At 33.9% G+C, this 15,348-nt stretch overlaps 1 protein-coding gene and 1 long non-coding RNA gene across 2 annotated transcripts; one reads left to right on the top strand and one right to left on the bottom strand.

Annotated features, from left to right (window-relative positions):
• Positions 1-4,462: 4,462 nt before the first annotated feature.
• Positions 4,463-5,541, bottom strand: LOC125216067. The gene is made up of 2 exons (XR_007175348.1): positions 5,346-5,541; positions 4,463-4,687 (listed from the first exon to the last, which is right to left on the bottom strand). It is a non-coding gene; the product is annotated as an uncharacterized LOC125216067 (long non-coding RNA).
• A 4,419-nt stretch (positions 5,542-9,960) lies between these two features.
• LOC125215160 (putative E3 ubiquitin-protein ligase RING1a) lies at positions 9,961-14,333 on the top strand. The gene is made up of 10 exons (XM_048116494.1): positions 9,961-10,218; positions 10,366-10,408; positions 11,689-11,747; positions 11,968-12,049; positions 12,127-12,247; positions 12,333-12,374; positions 12,660-13,175; positions 13,485-13,592; positions 13,701-13,895; positions 14,125-14,333. Exons 1-10 carry the CDS (start codon positions 10,083-10,085, stop codon positions 14,164-14,166), a joined length of 1,344 nt encoding a protein of 447 aa, XP_047972451.1. The 5' UTR covers positions 9,961-10,082; the 3' UTR covers positions 14,167-14,333.
• Positions 14,334-15,348: the final 1,015 nt, after the last annotated feature.

The following is a 15,348-nucleotide window of genomic DNA, read 5'->3' as shown; positions in this document are numbered from 1 at the left end:
TCTAACATAGGACATCCTACCTCGAAAGCCCAAAGCGTCTTCATATAACAGTTATCTTAGTCTCACGCCTTCACTTTTCGCCAACTGCATGAGTGTGATCACCTCATACAATATATATTATGTAAGTTAATAGTACCAACATAATTCCATTTTTATAGTTGTTATTGTTCCTTTAACTTTTAATCTAACCACTTCATGTACTGACTTTTTATTGACGAGGTAAATTCACTATTTTTTTATATAGAATTATTTGTCGTAAGGTTGATTCTACTATTTCTAAGCCGGAATGGAAAATCCAGTCTAGGGTCATTTTTGGGATATTACAATTGGCACCCTTACTCTTTACTCTACCACTTTTGGTAATAAACTCACATTTCACTAACTCATTCCACTAACATTTTAATATAAAATTGATATATAAAAGTGGGACCCACAATTCACTTAGTTTTTCCATCCACTTTACACTAAATTTCTTTAAATCCACGAAGTCAACTGGTGTCAATTAATGAGGACCGAGTATACTTTTATGTTTGTTAGTATTTCGTTCTGATTAAATATCCCACTTCGATATGAATTATAAGAAATAAAAATAAATTAATTAATTAAGTAATAAATAAATAAAGATCTTATTTTTATATATTTTTTTATAAAATAAGTAAATACTAGTACATAGTTTTATTTATTAAACTTATAAAATGTAATAAATAATTTAATAATAAACATCATAATATGATAAATATAAATATTTAGTTCAATAGCAGGGGCGTAGCCATGAATCCCCGTTAGGAGGGGAAAAATATATATATAGAAAATTTTGAAATATTTGTATAACTATTGAAATTTATACGTAAATATACATTGTGAATAGGGGATGAGAGGGTGCATTTGCCCCTTCTGCCAATGGGTTGGATCACCCCTGTTTAATAGTGTTTTCATCCCAAAAACCACGTTTGTCCAAAAAGTACATGAAACTGAACTTGGTAGCTAGTTTGTGAAACTATTTGAATGTGATATCTGGTATTGACCTTTAATTATAGTATTCCCTCCGTCTCATGTTATTCGCAATTTTCACTTTGAAGCGTAAATTTGAAAATAAGTAATTAATGTAATTAAATTAAAATTTTAAGTGCAATAAGGTACTTGATAAAGGAAACACGAACTAACTCTAATATCATAATTAAATACCATAATTTTTTATCTAAAATAAAAATAGTGCAAATAGTTTGGAAGAGTCCAAAAATGAAATGTGCAAGTAGCATGGAATTGAGGGAGTACTAAATTATATGCCATACTTGCAATTATTTTTAGTGATAAAAAAAAAAGTACATCAATTGCTCCAAATGTATTTTGACTTCGAAGAGTAGTTGTGCTGGCGGGATTTCATCTATTAAGATCTCTTTGAATTTTTTTTGAATTTATCTTTGACAAAATAGATTTTTCTCCTTAAATCAATTGTTAAATTGTTGTAGTTTATGAATTCTCATTGCAACTCTTGAAATATTTTGTACTCCTTGGACATGTGTGGATATGCACATGTAAAAAAGAAATGCAAAAATATGACATATATACATCCTTTCGCCATCGCCACAAAATTTATCTTCGTTGGCATGATTATTTTTTTTTAAAATATATGACAACATAAAATACCTTTGCTCTCTAAGTTTTTGCAATTGCACTAAAAATAGCCTCCAGTAAGCCAATGTTCAACAATGAAATGTAGCTTGTTGGGAGAGAAATACTTGCTCAATGTACGTGTCTCAGTAATATTATATTTGTCCATTACACTACTATCATCAGACTCCAACAAAATGAGATTGCAATTCTAAATCTTCTTCATTTATTTTTGAAGTAGCTCTATAATATTATGAGTGTACACTTTAGCAAATTGTGATTACAAACTCCAGCGCACAAGTGATAGGCCAGCTCATGTGATTGATTTCTTTTTTACCGTTATCTTGGGAAAATGATAATATGTAGTTAAAGTGGAGAAAAAGTAAAACTAAGAGAGAGAATGATGTTGAAGAGGTCTTCCTCTATATTATTCTCTATTCACTCTAACTATTATTTACTCTCTCTATCCATAAAAAACATACAAAATTGTAAATGGCATTAATGCGTAATTGGTAGAGAAATAGAGGGGGGGGGGGAAAGATGGTGGAAATAGTGTTATTGGATTATGAGGTCCACATTCATAATGATGTGTAAGATTAATATTTGTTTAAAAGTTTCCATATTTAGAATTATCTAATTTTTATGGACGCCACAAGATGGTAAAACTAGTCTATTTTTTTGGACGAATGGAGTATCATTTTTCCAAAACACGTGCAGAAAACCAGTCAATCATGTATAAGTTTTTGATCCAGTGGTTTTCCTGTAAGTTTATACTCCTTCCGTTCCATAGTAACGGAGACGTTTCTTTTCGGCACGGAGATTAAGAAAAATTGTGTTAGGTGAGTTAAAGTAAAGAGAGAGTAAAATGGAAAATGAAAAAGGTAGAGAGATGAAGAGAGAATAAAGTAAGAGAGAGTAAAGTAGGCGTGGGAAAATGTGTTGACTTTTACTAAAAAGTGAAATGACTCTATTACTATGGAACGTACCAAAATGACAAAATGACTCTATTACTATGGAACGGAGGGAGTACTTAACTTGGAAATGAAGCCCAACTCTTTTCAAATTCTGTAATACTAAAACTACCGTCTACCATGTATCACACTAATGAAATCCAAACAAGTCATTTCAAAATCAACTACACCTTTGAAATTCTTTGAGTTATTCGAAATAATATGCCACAAACAAAAGCAATGTATACTGACAGGCAATACGTCACTCAATACAATCGTAATTCTTTCATCTTAACTATCCAAAATTGTCATCGGTTGGACACCTTCTATTACATCCAACCAATTCTTAAAAAAAATCATTTAAATGATTTTGCACGCTCATAGCTCAATATACAACATCCTAATATAATGGAGTGGTGGTGAAAATTAACCTCGACCACAGATACAAAAGGCATATTGTAATAATTCACGAGATAATTTGTGTCAAAGCTCACGACGTCGTGAAAATCTTGGAATGCAGCTCGACTCACGGACGAATCCGCATGACATGGTGGAGTTTAGAGTCATCAACAATATCGAACAAATAAAAAAGTCTTTATCATTTGTTGCAGCCTCTTAAACATATGTTGAATGGCATTATCATCTTCATCTCCAAGTCTTAACATCCGCATCTCATCAACATGAATATTGCAATCTTTCACCGAAGCTCCTAAATTAGGTGGTCTGCCAGCAAGAATTTCCAACATTCTAACATTCTTACATATCCTTAATCCTGCATGGTAATATGTCTCTAAATGGACCTATAAATTAGTCGACAAGTGCCTATGTGCCAGCATAAATTCAAACATTTATGAACTAGATCATGGTTATGCTCATTGCAAAATTTGGAAATTTGCCAATTATCATTGTCATGTTTTATCACATTCAAACGAGCATGGAAATTGATTTTAATCGCATTCAAACTTAATTACTATATCATGCTACTTTAATCAGTCTTTTTATTCCTCACGAGAAGTTTGTCTCTGGATAGTGAGTTGGAATGGCATCTCCAACAACTTAACTCAAGATTATCATGTGAACCCGTTGACTCGTTGACTCTGCTTTTAATTGCTCGTTTGAATGCGATAAAACTGGACAATGACAATTGGCAGATTTCCAAATTTTACAACGATCATAACCATGTTTTAAATCCACAAATGTCTTTATGCCGACACAAAGACACTTGTCAACTAATTTGAAGGTCCGTTTGGAGGCATATGACCGTGCAAGATCAAGGATATGTAAGATTGTTGGAATGTTGGAAGTTCTTGCTAGTGGACCACCTAATTTAGGAGCTTCGGTGAAAGATTGCAGAAATCATATTGATAAGATGCGCAAGTTAAGACTTGAAGATAAATATGGTAATGTCATTCAACATATGTTCAAGAGGTTTCAACAAAACGACAGTGACTTTTTTTAATATGTTCGATTTTGGTGATTACTCTAGACACCACATGTCATGTGGATTCATTTGTGGAGTCGAGCTGCATACCAAGATTTTCATAACATCGTGAGCTTTGACACAACTTATCTCGTGAATCAATACAATATGCCTTTTGAAACTGTAGTCGTGGTTAATCATCACTGTCACTACATTCTATTAGGATGTTATCTACTGAGCGACGAGCGTGCAGAATCATTTAAATGGTTTTTAGGAATTGCCGATGCAATAAGAGGTGTACAACCAACTACAATTTTGAGTGATCAAAATAAAAGCATTACACGATTGTATTGAGGGCGGACCAAAATGGCAAAGCGTGACTCTTATTGTGGGACGGGAGGAGCATTAATAGTAAGTTGTAATGGTATAAATTGTAAATAAATTACTTATACATGTAATGAGTCGGAGAAAACTTTCCATAAATAAAAACTTTCCATAAATGAAAATGACATATTTAATGGGGCGAATGGACAATATAACAGAAACTATTATAAGCATTTGAAATTCAAGGTATGTACATAGCCACTGATACTTGATACCATGCTTCATATAAGACAATCCCCAACAAAAAAACATTATCAACTAACCAGTATATATTGGCTGAAGGGGAGCGATGCTGAGCCTCTTTGTCATGCGCGAGATCCAACTAAAGAGTTCATATTCATAGTAAAAGGAAATAAACAAATAGAAGAAGAGTGTCAATCCATTCATAGAGATGTGCTAGAATACCATCTCGACCCCAAACACATAGCCATGAGCGAATCATATCCTTTATTACTCTATATTTAGCACAAAACGAAATGCTAAAAAGTTTGAGGTAGCTCAATAGCATACATATATACAACATGCATAGTTGCGGAGAAATTATGGAGTCAGAACTGAAATTTTACAGAGCTATAAAAACATCATTAATCCTCAAAATGTGAAGGTGATTTACACGCATGAAATGCCTCTCTTTGTCTCTCTCTCACACACATACATAGCACGATGAGATCCAATAAGGAAATTCAGATCACATCAACCACAAGGCCAAAATTAGCAAACAACAATCAAAACTGTATTAATTTTATCCTATAATCAAGTAATTCTACTTACATAAGAACGCCAATAATACTTGCCATACCAATCTCCACAAACGAATCAATTAATTCAACACACAGAAACAAAAATTTCATACATCCAATCATACAATTGCAAATCTATTCGAACCACCATTGATAGCACATAACGGCTTCGACAGATGTTATTCAAATTATTTTTTGCTTTGAGATTAGAGAATGGGAAAGTCGAAGAAGAATACTTACCTTGTGATTAAATTTGGGGTTCCTCCCGTAAAAGAAGACAGGGAGTGACGATGTCTTCCTGCACCACCCAATCCACCGAAGGTCCAAAGCATTATATGGAAGAGAATTGAATTTTTCGTAACTTGGTAGCAATTGCACTTGTGCAGTCAATTGTTGGGACTTGGGAGCATATAAATTGAAGAGGTGCGACTGCGGTTTCATGTTTCAACAAGGTGTATAATTAACGCGCTCAATTTTCCTCTGATTAATAATGAAACGTTGAAATGTTCACTAAAATGAAAATATTACTATTATCTCTATATTTTTTTTTTCTTTTTTTGTTAGCTTACAAAATAATACTCCCTCCGTCCATGATTAAGTGTCTCATTTCTAAATGACACGGGTTTTAAGAAATGTTAAGAAAAGTGGGTAAAAGAAAGTTAAGTGAAATAGAGGTCCCACTTGTATATATTAGTTTTAAATGATGTGTGAGTGGAATGAGTTAGTGGAATGTGGGGTCTCTTTACCATTTATGGTAATTATGAACCGGGACTCTTATTCGTGGACGGACCAAAATGGAAAAACGGAACTCTTATTCGTGGACGGAGGGAGTATTATATAAATATCTCGTGCTGAAAAGCAAACGTTTTATATTTAATACGACAGAGAGTATAATTATCTTTTGGAAAACTATTTTAATATTCATCCGTATATGTACAACTACTACGAAATTACTTTTTATCCATTAATCTTTCTAAAATTAATGGTTTCTGATGATTTACTTAACTAATTTTATTTAACTACTCCTAATTTAAATACTATCTTTTTAAGTTTATGTTTAAATATTTTTACAAAAACTATAATCATTCAATAATATGGAATAAATCAGTAACTGGTGTTAGCGATTCTATTCTTCATACATCAATTTACGTTTACAATCTTTTGTTTTATTACTTTAAATTTGTAGTGATAGAATTATTTTTATTACTACCTCCGTCTACGGAAAATAGCCTTATTTTGCCAGTTTTTTATGTACACAAAAAATAGTCTATCCTATCTCTTATATTTTATCTACTTTTTCTCCTTGTCTCTTTTACTTTACCTATTTTTTTCCTCTTTTCTCTTACTTTACTAATTTTTTTTATTAAAATCTGTGCCGTTGAGTTGAGACTATTTTTAGACGGATATGGTATAAAATTGTAGAACTGCCACTAAATGACTCTCGTTATTACATAACGTAGCAATAGTGCTTAATGCAAATGTAACACTAACATGATAGTGTATAAATTGACTATCTTTAATGACATTAGAGAACATATTAAATTCTAAGGAGTATAACATTTATGATCTTATAAGTTCCAAGTATGTAGAGTTCTATGCTCATTTATTGTATAAGATCAAGAGTCCCCAACAACCCTGTAAATACATGAGTGTTGGATATTCACGGATAGAACACAAAAAAATTCTCAATCATGTCTTCTATCGCTTCCGTCTCTCGGTTATTACCATTCTAACAGGATGTGATTAGGCTATATTTATTTCTACTAGTGATAACTGATACCATGAAGATTAAGACGCACTGTAACTTCCAATTTTGCTTTCTGATCATTTGTGGACTAGAAAGGTCCAATCCGTAGTCAATGTGCCAATACAAAGGAAAATAGATATTGGGCTACAATCTACAGACGGACGATTATTAGATTAAAACAAATTTGCAAACCACGTTTACATCAGCATATTCACTGACATTAGCATACTGTACATCTAATATGAAGGGACATATAATAGAACATAAAGGCTTTCATGCTAGGTAATGGGCTTCCCTTCGGGAATACAACGGTTGTCTACAGATTATCACCACTCGCTATGTTTTGTACTAGTATAACGTCTATTTATTATGATATAATTTCTATATTTAATATTATTCCACTTTCCATAATTTGATTAAATGGATATCTCCAAATTAGCTATAAGTTTGCAAAATTTATGTCCAAGTGACGTGGCATGTTTACCCTTTTTATTTTTAATTATCAAAAATTATTGGTGAAGCATACCAAATCATTATGACACGGTGGAATGATCATGAAATTCTTACTCTTTATGAACGACTTTAGTATTTTGGAAAATTTTTGAAAAAATTAAACACGTTGACGAATGTGAGGCTGGGTTGCTATGCAAATTGTGCGGCCCTCAGCAACGAAAAGTAACTGGCCCATATCTAGGCGTAATGCTCGGGCCATTTAGGCACTTTAGTGGGTCGTCGTGATATTTGGGCTTTGGCTCAATTGTGGACTTTTAGTGAATTTCAATGGGACACTTAATTTCAATTGGAACACTTTTAATTTATTATATTTTATTATATTTCACTCGTATCTGAATTGCCATGCAAATTATGAAGAGTGACAAATAAGATGAAGCTTACAATAATAAAATTGTCATATATACATAAAATTATAGAACTATAAAAATAAATAAATTATAATTGAGAACAATAAATTAAACATAGAGCATGTAATTTCAAATGCCTTCTCGTCATTAATCCATAGTCGTAGATAGACACACTCATATGAATTCGACAACACATACACACGTACTCTCGTAAAATTTCTGGAATTCGACGATGCTAGTAGGAATGGTACTAAAACTGGATCACTGGCGTTGTGAACGGAAATGAATTGTTCTACTAGAAGAAGAGGAGCTCGAATAGAATGATGAAGAGGGAGGATTATTGATTGAATTGAAAAATGTCATAACAATAATAGAGGGACTCAATCCCTATTTAACCCTATTTTTATAATTCATGTGGAAAATAACAAAATTAGTGCAAAGTTTATGATTTTAAGAATAAATATTTCTAAAGTAAAAGATGGCTCCATCCGTCCCACTCTAAGCGAGTCACTTCTTTTTTTACATTCATTTTTAAAAAATTATGTAATATAATTAAAGTAGAGAAAATATAAAGTAAGGGAGAAAATAATGTAGAGAATAGTCATACCTGCATTATTCTCTTTTATACTTTATATTATCTCCACTTGCATTATTCATTTTTATACTTTATATTATCTCCGCTTTAATTATTTTATAAGTACTACTATCATTTTCTTTCAAAACGAGTGCAAAAATGAAACGTCTTGCTTATGGTTACAATTTTGTATAACTATTTGTTATAAGCCATTATAAAGCATGACCCTCTATATAAAACTTGTGCTACATCCGTCCTTAAAATAGAAACATTTGAAACGACACGAGTTTTAATGCACAATTGCGAGAAAATGATAAATAAGTAAAGTAAAAGAGAGGAAGAAAAAAATGTAATGGAAATAGTGTTAGTGGATTGTTGGCATGTCCTAAATAGAAAGATTCAAAAGTTTCAATTTTTAAGGGATCTCCCGAAATGGAAATAGTTTCTATTCTTAAGGGACGGGGGTATTACATTGATTTCTTCAATTTTATAATATGATGATACACGTCAAACAAAGTAAACTTAAATTAATAAGAATTATCAAGTTAACTAAAATTAACCTAATTTATCAGCACCTTTGAGTACTAATGTCACTTGAAACATGTGGTTGGCCCAAGTAGCCCGACGATTTTCTAGGGTTAGAATTGCAAAATTTATAACTTGAAAAACATCAACTTAAGTAACCGTAAATCGAATAAGATAAGGTTGCTTCGAAATTAACCCAAGCCCAATAGGATTGACCCACATAAGATAATCATCATTAGTTAATTTTCAATGTTCATTACATTTTTCAAACTTAAAAATTAGTCCAATAACTCTTATTCAAATACACTTGAAATTATTTTTTTATTCATTATTTGGAAGTTATACTCATTTTTATATTATTATTTTATTTTTACACTCATGATAAATATATTTCCACATATCTATGAGGTACGTATTAATTTTTTTAGTTGAAATAACACTCATTTGTATGCGTAATTATTTAATACAGATATAAAATTATCAATAAAATAAAAATTACTATTACCAAAAAAAGTTTGACCCCGGTTGGCCCTGCGAGTAAGCCCAAAACCTTAAAATCTATAGTTAGTGTTGAGAGTTTTATAACCTGAATGACCCGTTTTTGAATAGTCCAAATATGTTGACCCGATTGACATTCCCTAACTTTGAATATTTAAAATTTTAATTTAAAACAATATATTATTATTTTTTAATATTTACTTGTGAAATTAATGATAACAAATAATAAAACTCAACAAAATTAGAACATAATACTATATTTTTTTTAGTCGTTCTAGACTTTCCATACTTATTAGAATTTGCGCGCGAGTTAGCCCAAATTTACCTAACTTACAAACGCAGTGCCTAGAACAGTCGCGCGAAAATTTGATAAAACTGATATAAATAAATTTGATAAAGCTGATATAAATTTGATTAATTCATAGTATCTCATACCATAACACAACAACCAATTTGAGAAAGACATAAATTCATGTCTCACTCTATAACACATACAAGTAGCATAATTGAGAGACGTATATCGCCAGAGAAGTCTAGATAAACGATAGTCAAATTAGATTTAAGGTATATTCACATAAACAATTTGTTTGAAATATTTAATTAAGCAGTCGATATACATCGCCTCAAATTAGAAATAGAAATATATAAACGCACATTTCTACAAGCAGCCACACCACACCACACCGCACTCAATTTCTTCGCTGACTCCGTCTCACCTCCACCGCGCCACCGCCATCACCGCCGCGAAGCTACTCCTCCAAATCCTCAACTCAATGCCGGCCCAAAAGCGTCCCACCGAGACCACCACTCCGCCTCCTTCTCCGCCGCTACCGCTCGAGGAAGAAAAACCCGAAGATTCGCTCCAGGAAAGCGAGAATCACAACCAAGACCAGACCGTCAACTCCAGCGGTACGTCCTCGGATGTTTATTCATGTATACGTATTCGCACAACTTCTATTTCAGTTTCCAGTGAATTCGACCTTCTGCTAGCAATCAGAATCTCCTATACGTTTTTTTTTTTTTACTTATTTATTTTTACGTGTGTTTGATTCTCAGATTCCGACGAGAGCTCTGACTCTAGCGATGCAGAAAAAGACGAGTAACTCAGTTTTCTCTCTCTCCCTCTCCTTTTCTCTACTTTTCATATGCGAACTCACATAAACAGACACGCACGAACATTGATGCAGGCGTATAGATAGATGCTCGTATTTGTGTATAATTTCTGTCCGGTTTGCCACTGCTGCGAATTTTGGCCTGGTTTGATGTGTGAATTAGCTGGTATAGCTTGAGATCTGCATGTTTTGTTATTCATTACGATTTGTTTACTAGAGGTTCGCGGAGAAGGATGAGGTCTGGCATATACATGAAGCAATTTCACATTTTAATCTCCTGTGATGAAATCTGCAATTCATCTTTGACAGCTGTGAACTCTTAGAATTGAAATCAATTTTGTGAACGGCTTTGGGTTTTCTCCCGAAATATGATGATTGATCCACTAAATCGTCTAGATATCAAGATTCTGTATTTGGTTAGGTCGTGTAGTTTCCTGCTCATGTGGACCAAAAGCACTTGCTCGCTTAATTATTGGAATTATTTGTCATGATACAGTATAATGCTATCTGTCTTTCTCAATAGTAATTTCATGGCAACAAATGTTAGTGGCTATTTTGCTGCTCCACAATCTGGCATGGTCATCCAGCATATAATTTTTTTCACCACTCTGATACTTTTCTAGAAGTGGAGAAGGAGCTCACTTAGAGGGCATCGGTTGTTATAGATGTCCGTGAGAAGCATCTAGGCTGTTTAAGTTTTCTAAGCATATTAGAAGTCTTTTATGTCTTCCTTGTCGGAAGTGTAGCAGTTGCGTTGTGATTGTCATACGCATAATTAAGTAGTAAACAGTGCTTTTCCTTGGTGTGGCCAAATAAGTTTGTGGTGGGGTCTAGTTGTTATGACATGTTAATGAGCATGTTCTATATTGAAAAGCCAAATGCAGTAGAAAATAAATGTGATTATGCGAGGACAGGAAGCTCGGTTGTTTTGCTTGGGAAAATTTGAATCTGTTTGTAATTGTGATAGATTTGGACCTATCATTGTCCCATGTGACATGATATTCTATTATAAGATTAAATACGCGTTATAGCATTGCTGCAGAAACTAGAATTCAGAATCAGAAAGGCATTCACTTTCATTTTATGTTTGGGATGGAGATAAAATACCCAACTACAATATGGAGATATTAATTAGAGGAGTTAATGACTTCCACAGTTGCCGCAATGTGGCAGAGAATATTTTTGTTTGTACTAATCCATGTTAGGCCATGTTTGCATTTTGCAATGTATGTAAACTACTATTAAAAACCTTTTTGTTCTATACCAGATTTATTACGGTGAAGTTGGGAGAAATACGCAAGGAAGTGCAGTGCCCAATATGTTTAGGTACAGTTCTTGAATCTCAGTTTGTGACATTTGCATATAAAAACTCTTTTATGCAAACAAAGTGTCAGATATCACATGTTAGTATTGGCTATTTGATTCCTTTGAAAATGCTGTCTTGCTAATAATGTGGCCAGGAATGGACAATGGTAATATATTTGGTGCCACCCATGTCTCTTTCCCTACATAAGTAATTCATAGCTGTTCATTATTCCTTGAACAGGTATAATTAGGAAGACAAGGACAGTCATGGAATGCTTACATCGTTTCTGCAGAGAATGCATTGACAAATCCATGCGCTTAGGGTACTTACTTCCATGTTCTATATATGGTATGAAGATTGGATTTTTCTCGCCTTCTAACTAGCAGTTTATTGATGCAGCAACAACGAATGTCCAGCTTGCCGCACACATTGTGCTAGCCGCAGATCCTTGAGAGATGATCCGAATTATGATGCCCTGATTGCCACTCTGTATCCTGATATTGATAAATATGAGGAGGAGGTACTAGTTGAGAAATGCTTTGCCTTTTATTTTCCTATATAAGATTTTATTTTCTTCATCAAGACATCCTTCTTGTTTCTTTCAGGAATTGGCTTTCCATGAGGAGGAGAATGCTCGCAATAAGCAGGTAGAGTTTCTCAGTTTTCAACTGAGGCTTCTTCTGCTTGTGGATTATGCAGTCTTGCAATCATATGCACACACTATGCTTTCTTTGAGATAGCTTAAATATATGTAGCCCGTATTCCTTAAAGATGCCTGGATTCCCTCACCCCCCTTTTTGGCTGCAAATCCTAATTATGTACTTATACTTATTCTCCACGAATGACTAGTAAACTGTTGCCTCTCAGCATTTGTAGTTAAGAATTGCCTACAAACCAAATACAATTGGCTTAGTGATTCTGTATGCTGACAGATACAAGCTTCTATTTCCCAAACATTTCGTCGGCAAGCTGAAGCACTAGGAAAGAAGCGAACATCAGCCAGAGTCACTGCAGCAGCGTTTGTCAGGCGACAGGGCAATTATCGAAATTTGAGAGGTCGGCGAAATCGGACAGCTGATCACCAAGGATCTGATGAAGAGGATGGAACTAATGGAAATGATGGTAGCAAAGACTCGTCATCAGCTGATGAACGCTCTCCAGACATGAAATCTAAGAGATATAAAAGACGGCGTGGAGCTCGGACTTCACAAACATCAGGAGCAAATGCAGATGGAGGTTCTGATGATAATAATTCTGATACCAACAGAGAATTATTAAGTGCTTCAGCTGGAATTATTGGAGGTACAGAAGTTTTTGCCTGGGGACGAGGTGGCATGCGCAGTAACGGCCGGCATGGTGGTCATTGTTGGGATAACATCAAACTTTCCAGGAATAACCGGCTTTCAAAGCTAGTTGATCATCTCCAATCTTCAAAGGAAAATGAAGAGGTTGTAGCTATAGTCTGTGCTTTTGACGTCGCAAATCCTGAAACTCACTTCTTGTTCTTATCTAGCTTCTCATTTAATTGGTCATTATATTAAGAGAGGCTGTACGGGGATGTGATAGGGTGTGGATAGTGTTGATTTGGAACTAATGAATCTCGAAACCTCCATACATCAGATTAAGTTGATTGCTTACTGTGTATTAAATGTGAAATTTAAGTTTGTGAGTTTGTGTGATTGCCTCATCAACGTTTTTGGATGTTGCCGTTTGATCTGCTATGGGAACTTAAAAGGGTTTTTATCTTCGTGTTTCAGTTGAAAGTCAGTCTGACACTTGTGTCATTGCTTGAGGACAAAATGCCCAGCCTGAAGCGACCTTACCTCTGCTGCAGTCCTCGATCATCAGTGAGACACTTATGCCAGGTATTTTCTCCTGCATTTTGCTGTGTGGTCTTTCATTTGCTGAAGAAAATTGTTGAGTTCGAATAAAGTGGAGACCCTGAAAGATTTTTATACCCATGCCTCTTGCAGTATGTTGCTATGCAGACATCCACTGAAGCTAGTGAGATTGAGATACTAATAATTAAAGATTTTCATCCTGTAAACAACTCTTCAATTATCAAAAATGAGCCTGGCATTCTCAATGCTTGCCACAATGAGTTGCAGCTTTTGAACGAGAATCAGACACTGGGGGAAATTCATGGCAGTTTTACTCAGCAGAATCTGGTAAGATTTGTTCCCTTATGATGTACAAAGACTTCAACTGATTCTTCTGATTCTGTCTTTTGCATGCATGATTTTACTTTAGCACCTTATGTAATGAGCACATTAGATTGAACATGATACTTGTGATCTTCACGCCCATCTGCTCACCTGCCCGTTTACTTGTTTGCATGGTTACCATCCAGGAATATACAAGAGATTATTAACCTAGTTATGACCTATATCTGTTCAGGTTATTGCATACCGGCAGAAGGTGCAAGGTGCATGTAATTGACTGGGATGGAGCTTAATCTCTCTCTCAAATGAACTAGTATGATGCAGGAAACAAATCTGATTTTATATATTTAAAACTACATATTTTGTGGATATTACATACCGATGAATTTATGACTCTTGTACAATCAATTCTAGTGTAAGTTTATATCTGGTGGCTTCACATTATATACTATATAGGAAGAGGACCGGGTGAGCCCTACAAATGTAGGAGAGAAATGAGAATCATTTTCAGCTCTTTGATAAAAAAAGGTTTATGTTGTATGCATTTCCTTATTGAATGAGTGTAACATATGTGTTCGAATCTCATCAGGCGAAAATTTAGTATCCTTTCGGTCATTGCTCATTTGTTGATTATATGCGTTTGTTCGCCATTCTCATTCCTCACAAAATCTTATTTTCACTGTATGTTTTACCAGATGAGTGTCCCATTTCCAAATATTTTGATTTTCATTCATTCTTCAATTTCTATTTGTTTGCTTTGGCACAGTTTTTGAAATATAGTATCCGTATTCACGTCTGCTCTCCCTTCTATTAATATTTGTGCTTTTTTTTAGAGAGTTACAGTTCTACTTATTTCTTAGACTAGTCCTATAATCAATCAATAATTAGAATAGAGAAGCCAACTCCAAATGCACCCTTTTGTTGTCTGTTTCAAAGATCACCCAAGTTTCAAGCTTCAACCATGCTTGCTCCTAGTATCCCTACCGTAGTGCCTACAAATCAAATGAAATCATCACATTAGTCAAGTACCATAGACTTCGCTATTGAATTAGTACTATTTCACAGTAGGATTGTTGAAATCACTTGAAAATCAAATTTATATACATATGTAGGAATTTGGGCTATTTTAATCAATTAGCCATGATATATGCACCATACTCTAGTCTCCTCTATCTAACCATCAAATTAAACACAAATCATCCCACAGCTGATCAGGAAGCACAATGTTCTAACTTTGAATTGCTTTTAATTTATTCTGGAATTAGTATGATCATCATGTTTTACCTATTATATTGCTGATATTTCTAATACAATATTATTAGTTTAGAGTTTAAACTTTGTATTTCTAAATTTACCTTATTATAAATTCAAACATGTGCTTAAATTCATTTCAATATAGCAGATGACACATACACTTGTTATTTACGCGTGTGAGTTAGAACAATTATTAAACAGTTAG

This window comes from Salvia hispanica, chromosome 3 (genome assembly GCF_023119035.1).
Source record: "Salvia hispanica cultivar TCC Black 2014 chromosome 3, UniMelb_Shisp_WGS_1.0, whole genome shotgun sequence".
NCBI lineage: Eukaryota > Viridiplantae > Streptophyta > Magnoliopsida > Lamiales > Lamiaceae > Salvia > Salvia hispanica.
Note: the sequence above shows the minus strand (reverse complement) of the source record. Positions and strands in the feature narration are given on the sequence as shown.

Excerpts from the sequence above, each read along its gene's own strand:
- LOC125215160 (XM_048116494.1), top strand. The coding sequence starts at position 10,083 with ATGCCGGCCCAAAAGCGTCCCACCGAGACCACCACTCCGCCTCCTTCT. Across the intron at positions 10,409-11,688 it reads AGCGATGCAGAAAAAGACGA|ATTTATTACGGTGAAGTTGG; the intron begins GTAACTCAGTTT and ends GTTCTATACCAG. Across the intron at positions 13,593-13,700 it reads CAGTGAGACACTTATGCCAG|TATGTTGCTATGCAGACATC; the intron begins GTATTTTCTCCT and ends TGCCTCTTGCAG.